General features: G+C 25.0%; 1 protein-coding gene across 1 annotated transcript in view; it reads right to left on the bottom strand.

Moving 5' to 3' along the window:
* Nucleotides 1-7,120, bottom strand: part of LOC101240899 (fibrillin-1) — a 29,426-nt gene extending 22,306 nt beyond the window's left edge. Inside the window, exons 1-4 of the mRNA XM_065795471.1 lie at nucleotides 6,998-7,120; nucleotides 3,149-3,205; nucleotides 1,306-1,435; nucleotides 831-956 (exon numbers count right to left, since the gene is read on the bottom strand). Coding sequence (XP_065651543.1) covers nucleotides 831-956; nucleotides 1,306-1,435; nucleotides 3,149-3,166 — 274 coding nt within the window. The 5' untranslated portion in view covers nucleotides 3,167-3,205; nucleotides 6,998-7,120. The remainder of the gene's footprint in view (nucleotides 1-830; nucleotides 957-1,305; nucleotides 1,436-3,148; nucleotides 3,206-6,997) is intronic.
* Nucleotides 7,121-8,028: the final 908 nt, after the last annotated feature.

Here is an 8,028-nt window from a genome sequence, read left to right as displayed (position 1 = left end):
ATTTGATTAGGACAGGCAAAACTTATAATTTTTTAATAATTTTCTGGTCATATTTTTTAATTTTTTAAACATTTTTTCTTAAATAAAAAATTATCAAATATTTTATTTTGTCATACCTCTGAGCTATGCAAAAATGAATTTATAAAATTAAAAACAATCAATGAAAACTAATCAACAAAAACTAATCAATGTATTTCAATCGTATACATTCATTAAACAACAACAAAATGCAGTATGAGGTGCAGTGAGAGCATTCACTTTACAAATGAATAGGTGAATGTTAAAAGGGCAGAAGTCCAACTATGTAAATTTTCGGGAAACAAAAAAAAAACTGCATATTCCCCGGTAGTAAATTTTTGTTAATGGTTTGTTAATTTTTTTTTGAAGAGGCTAATATTTTTGACCTTCAAAATAAAAATTATTGAACCATTAACAAAAATTTACTACGGGGAAAAAAATGCAGTTTTTTTTTTAATTTCCCGAAAGTTTACATTAATGGACTTCAAATTCAAAATTGAATTCAAATACAACTGCATAACCACAAGTGTCCATACCCACCAAAATCATCTTTATAGAACTCACCATTCAAACTCTATAAAAACTAAATATAACCTACTAATATGGTAGGAGGTTCTTATCTACTGTTTTCATGGAAATTACATTTTTTTTTACTTTTTTTTAATTTTCTTTATCAATAATAAAGAACCCTTAAAAAATTCAGTGCAACAAAACTAGCACTATTCCTACTTAGATACTTATTATTTACTTAGATACTTATTATTTACCCTTATTAATTTGTTAAGCAATTAAAGCAATTAATATTAACTTACTTTGATTAAAAGAGTTGTTAGGAGGATTTGTGGATGGAATATCAATACTATAAATAAAGCCATTATTTTGAACGCTGCAATTTTGATTATTAAAAGAACATGCCACGATGCGATTATGAAAACCATCTATTGAAGAAATAATTGAGAAATTTAATAGTTATTTCAACAACAATTAAAAAAGAGCAGCCTTCCTAATTGTAGTGGCTCCCTTAGTGGGGATGTAAAAGTAAAAAATATATACATTTTTGGGATGTAAAAGTAAAAAATATATACACACTACTTTAATAAATACTTTAGGAACACAAACAATAAACTTAATTGATGGTTTAATTTTCTAAGGAAATACTTTACAATTATCTATAGAAATTATTTATATAACAATCAGAAATGATTTTAAACAAAAAAATAATTAAGTAGAACTACATAAGAATTAAAAAATCCTAAAAAAAAAATATATATATATATATATACTAACTTAGAACTGAGTCATAAAATATTTCTGGACATTGCATATTTACAGAATCAGTGATCGAATCATTTATTATTGAACCAGTAATTGATATAAAACATATCTGGATTACCCAAAAAAGTGCTCTGCACAATACCTAAAAATAGAGATAACAAATTTACAAATAAGTATTTATTTAAATATTTTGTTGTCATAGCAATAACAACAAATCAAACATAGATAAATAAAAATCAGATATTGTCAATATTAATAATAAATAAAAATATATATTGATGAATGAAAAGCATAGCGGTTACTTAAATAAGAAAAACTGTAAATGAACCCCTACATACTAATTATGATCATAAGCTTCTTATAAAATTTTTTTAGAGTGTCTGTATTATAAAGTTGCATGGTTTTTATAGGAAGCGTTGAGATAATTACTGAAACCAATAAGTAGATGTATGGATTTTACACAAAACTTAAAAAATCGTTTCAGTTGTATCATCCAGGAAGTACTGAAACTAACAAAGGAAGGAAATTAACTTAGAGTACAATAAAAACCAAATGGAACGTACCATTCACGCTAAGCCATTCTTCTTAATTGGACATTAAGATCACCAGGTGGCTCCTTATGCCGTGAGTAGTAACAATGCAAAAAAAGAGATTGTTTCAATGATCCATGAAGAATTTAGTGCTATCGCATCACATATGTAACAAATTTCAACCGAATACTTGAACGTTGATTTGCAAGTTGCTGGGCTGTTACCCCAAGAAAAATATGTTATTGGTAGTTGCACAATTGGTAGTTGCACAATTTACAGTGAAAATTTTGCTACACTAAGTTTAAATGATTGGTTAAATGATGCTGTAACATTGCTTACCTCAATTTGCTAATGGACTTAAACAAAGATAAAAAGTGCAATCTGATTTATGTCCTACTTTCTTTTTGGCTCAAAGATGGCCCGAAAAAAACCTTAATTGGCTATATAAAGAATTCCGTCTATGCAAGTACCACTGGATTATTTTGCCCTTTCACGTTAAAAAACAACCACTTCACACTCTTTAATCTATTTCGATATAGATTAACTCCCCTTGAAATAAATTAACCCCTGTCGGCAAAACAAATTACCTCCCCATAATATTTTAACTCCCTTGGAACAACTTGTACGAATTACAAAAAAAGTGTTTTAACTTAATGTTTTCCAAATGTGTTGTTTTTAAATCTATTAATTAGTTATTGATATGGATATAAATTATATTTTTACTATTATTATATCATTTATTAATAGTAGCAATATATATATATACATATATATATATATATATATATATATATATATATATATATATATTATATATATATATATATATATATATATATATATATATATATATATATATATATATATATATATATATTTATATATATATATAAATATATATATATATAGTAAGTATTTTAAATATATATATACATATATATATATATTTAAAATACTTACACAATTTTGTAGATATAATTATAAGTTAAATTATTTAAAACGCGTATTAAAGGGGGTTAATTTATTTCAGTGGGGGTAAGAAATACTTAAGCCCCCGGTTAATCCGTTTCGCTATATTTTAAAATAATTTAACTCCCGGGGTTAATTTATTTTGAAATAGATTAACCGAGGAGTTAGAATGTTTTAACCGGGAGTAAACTTTTTGGGAGTTAATCTCGTCACCGGCTTTTAGGTACAACCATAGAGAGCAAATGAATAAACACTTTCATATCTATTTGATTATTTTCTAGATTTTATTAAGTACTTTGTTATGTACAACAAAATAAAATTTAAAAGTCTAAATAATTTTAAATGTGTTTACTTACTTGAATTTTAAAATCCATTAGAATTGTCAGATGTTGATAAGAACTCAAATTATAAATCTAAAACAAAATATTTTTTAAGAAACTGTTTAATTTAAGACAAATATTTAAAAATATGGGTGTTTTTCAACTTTACATGGTAATAACTTTAGAAACCTAAAACCTTGCTGTATTATAAAATCTGTCAATAAATTTAAATTTTGTTTAGAATAGTAATAATATAAAACTCAGTAGTTTATTAATCCTCAATTTTGGCTGAGGCAAGAGATGATATTAATCTCCAATTATGGCTGAGGAGAGGGATGATATTAATGCCTAATTATAATCATAATTACAACTTTTTCAAAACGAAAATTACCAGAAACACAAATTATTTGAATACTTTTTATTAAAACCAAGTCCCAATTAACAGTAGCATCCTAAATTTGCTTATCTTTTGGTGATCGGGAGTTATTCGAGTTATTTCGCGGTTACTATGATGCTCCAAGAACACTGGTTTGTTACCTTGTTGAATTTTATTACTATTCAATTTACTATTCTGCTATTTTGTTAAATACTATTCTGCTATGGAATACCAGAATAGTATTTAACAAAGGAGTTTCTTTCACATGCGCATACATAGTGGTGATATGCGGAAAATATATATTTGAAAAATGAGAAATGGGTTTGAGCAAAAAAAAAAATTTTTGATACCGATTTTATGCTTAAAGGGATCAAAGTGCCGAGACAAGTTGTGTTTATTTTAAAGAGAATGCTGAAAAAAAATGTTTGGGTAGAATTTTTTTTAGTTAAAACAAAATAATAAATGCATATCAACAAAAACAGACTTTGTCGTTTTACTCGAGGCTCGCCGTCTCCACAGCAGCAATTCTCTTGGAGTCTTAAAAATATACGCCGCAATCTACAGATTTTATAACTTATTCAAGCGCGTTTAATTCCAAAGAGTTTTAGTAAACGTCTAAAACTCTTTGGACTTTTTTTCTTTTTATGTAAATAATGGGAATTTTTTTTTAGTTTATCTGAGCCGTTTATTGCTATGACGTTTTTGTTCTGCTATCGAAATGACATTTTAAAAATTTTTGAATTTTTAATTAATTAATTATTTTGGTAAACGACATCATTTATTAGAGATATTAGCCGAATTCTTTAATTTATAGTTAAAAAATATTATTAAGTATGGCAATTTAGTGGAAATTGAAAATTTTGAAGATTTGCATATAAATATTGAAATAATTTTGTATTTTGCATTTGGATTTTGATAATTAAACGATTAAAATGTCGGCAACTCCGTACCGATTAAAACCTCTTAAAAAAAAACAAAAAAAACCATTATGGATAAAAGAAACGAAATAGTTGAAAATTGCATCAGCTATGAAAATTTGAATTTTTATATTGCTAAAACGTCAAAGTTAAGCCGTTGCTAAAACGTCAAAGTTAAGCCGTGTTGGCGCTGAACAATGGTGTAAATATGGATATTGTAAAACTATGCCCCTTGAAAAAGAATGTCTTTGTTGCGTTGAAATAAAGGAAATAAATATCAGGTATTACAAATTAAGTAACATTCTTTAAAATATAAACTGATGTGCGCAGTATAATAATCGTAATAATAACAAACATTAACTTTTTTGTACATAATGACTATGTAAAGTAAAAAATGTTTTTTATTTTAAGATCATTAATGCATAATAGAGCATAAAAGTTTTTTATTAATTAAAGCAATAAATAATGTTTTATGGCAATGATTCAAGATTAAAATTTTTATTGTGATGAAGCGCGCGTTGAAAAACATTATATATAATATTTCCTAATTTATATGTCGTATTTGGCAAGTATTTTACATTTCTCTTATCAAAAAACTAGCAAAATTAACAATGAAAAGTTTTTTGTTAAACGATTTCAATATCAAAATTGACTCGATAATACTACATTTTTTTTTGCAATCTTTAACAGTAATTATTTAACTTTAAAAATAAAATAAAATGAGCAATACATGTTTTATAGAATAAGTTTTTATTAAATATATCTCGCTTGATTAAATAAGTATTTCGAGAATAAATGTAACTCGATAAAAAGTTTAGCAAATTATGGGGTCGTGCATAATGTACGTACACCTGAATTTCGACCCTTCGTTTTTTTGAGTCCCTTTATCTCCCTAACATTTTTTACGCTCTTAACCAACATTTCATGATATTTTTTTTATATTAGTGTCTCCGTACTTTTAGAATTGACCCCCTACCCTCCATCTCATATACACTCTTTGCAGACCTCTCTCCCCCACACAAGCTACGTACTTTATGAACAATTCCTAAATGCCGTTAATTAAACTTTAGTAAGGTTAAAATATATAAAATAATTTTTTTAACAGAACCGTTATACGGATAATAATAATAATCAAATAACAATAAATATAACATAAAATTAATTTACAGCAATAAACAAGCTTAAAAGTCTGAAATATTTTATTGTTATTTTTAATTCGAACTTCGTAAAAATAACAAAAAAATATTAACTTAAATTAACTAAAAAAGTTCTATGGTAATTTATGATTAAAAATAAAAACTTTTATATAATGATAACTAAATAAACAAATTCTTTAACAATCTATAATGGAAAAAAAGTCTCTAATTTGCTAACAAAAAAAATTTATAAGATTTCTTATCGAAATTCTACAATGACGTCATTCACTAAAACTCTTTGGAATTAAACGCGCTTGAATAAATTATTAAGTCTGTAGATTGCGGCGTATATTTTAAAGACTCCATGAGAATTGCTGCTGTTGGTTACGGCGAGCTTCGAGTAAAACAACAAAGTTTGTTTTTGTTGGTATACATTTACTATTTTGTTTTATTTAAAAAAATTCTGCCTTAACACTTTTTTTAGCATTCTCTTTAAAATAAACACAACTTGTCTCGGCACTTTGGGATTCCTTTAAACTGCAAAGTTTATTATTTTATTATAAACACTTTATTATTATTTATTTTTTTTTTTTATTATCTATGCTTTATTATTATTATTTTTTTAAACTTATTTTAACACTGACTTTTTGTTGATTTTTTTTTTAATTTATTTCAGTTTTGTATCTTTGGATTTTAAAAGCTGTTATTTTTGGTGTTACTCCGGGAATTATTAGCTTATAGTAAATTTTTTTTTTTTTTCCAAAGTTATAATTTTAAAACAGGAAATGATAATGAAAATGTCATAATAATAATGTACATATTTCTTCGTAAAATAACAAATTTTTTTAAGTTCATACAATTTATATACATTTATATACATACTTGGTTCAAAAGTGACCGTGTAACTAAAAAGTGACCGTGCAACTAAAAATGCAAGTAATGTATTTATATTGTATTTATAGAGCATAAAATAAAACATTGTATAATATCTGGTTAAGTTTAATCACAAATATATGGAGTGACTTCAATGTTACTATTTATAATACACTCTCGAGAAAATAATTGTTTAAAAAAGGTCTTAATTTTTTTTTATTTTATTTTACTGATGCTTTTTTTTAATTCAATATAGGTTGTGCTAAGTTTTGAATTAAAAAAAAAAAAGTAAATAAAATAACGTAGTTCGTTACGGTTTTGTTCGCAATAATTTATAGAAATGGTGTTAATCAATTATGTCAATATAACTTTATAAAAATCATAAATAAGAAAATAACTTTCAACTTACTTTAATTTCTTTTTGCTTTTCTCTTGCTTCAATTTTTTTCTATTGGTTCAATTTTTTTTTCTCTCGCTTCAATTTTTTTCTTCTCTTGCTTCAATATTTTTTTCTATTGGATCAATTTTTTTTTCTTTTGCTTCAATATTTTTTTCTCTTGCTTCAATTTTTTTCTTCTCTTGCTTCAATATTTTTTTCTATTGGATCAATTTTTTTTTCTCTTGCTTCAATATTTTTTTCTCTTGCTTCAATTTTTTTCTTCTCTTGCTTCAATATTTTTTTCTTTTGCTTCAATTTTTTTTTGTAATTTTTCTGTTTGTTAAAAATAAAATCAAATTAAAGAAACTGTTTTTAAAAGTAGTTATACCCGCAATTCTTTGAGAGCCTCGATTAGAGACTTTGAGCGTCTTAATTTAAGTTTGATAACTTCATAATAATTTCACTTTAAATATAATTTTTTTATTGTAACAATAAAATTTGAATAAAAAGTATTAGATATTTTAGATTAGTATTAGATATTTTAGATTAGTATTAGATATTTTCGATTAGTATTGGATTTTGTAACTTAGCGCAATATATTTATAAATATGTAATCATTTATGAAAAATTTAAACAATTTCTAACTAAGCTTGGCTAAATATGTGTTGTCCTAGTAAACACAAGCAAATATTTTGACACCAAAGGTAACTAATATAAAATTAATATCTTGCATCGAGAAATTTTATTCTAGATAATGGATATGTTCTTACTAGCTTAATACATTTATGAACCAACATGGTAAGAGCTAAGCAGGTGTATATTAGGCGGCAATCGTTTCTACGAGGTCACGGAGAACTTTGACGAATCACTGCATACTGTATTTTAATTACTCCAAAAGCACAAAGTTAAAGTTCTCAAAAATTTCTAGTAACAGATAATTTTTTTATTTAAATATTGTTTAAAAAAAGAAGTTTAATTCCATATATTTAATTTTATAAAAAATTAAGATTATATAAAGTACTATCAGGCGAAAACCAATACAAAAAATTAACACAGTAAGCGTATTATTATTATGAATACCCAAACAGCACTTTAAAAGTTTAAAAATTAAAGGTAAATTATTCAATATAATAATAATAAAATTAAAAGAAAATAAAGAAGAACATACAAGTCAGAGCTTATCGATAGTTTTAAGCATAAAAGACACGTAAAAATGCTGCTTCTTGACATTTTTG

The sequence above is a fragment of the Hydra vulgaris genome, chromosome 04, assembly GCF_038396675.1.
Source record: "Hydra vulgaris chromosome 04, alternate assembly HydraT2T_AEP".
NCBI lineage: Eukaryota > Metazoa > Cnidaria > Hydrozoa > Anthoathecata > Hydridae > Hydra > Hydra vulgaris.
Note: the sequence above shows the minus strand (reverse complement) of the source record. Positions and strands in the feature narration are given on the sequence as shown.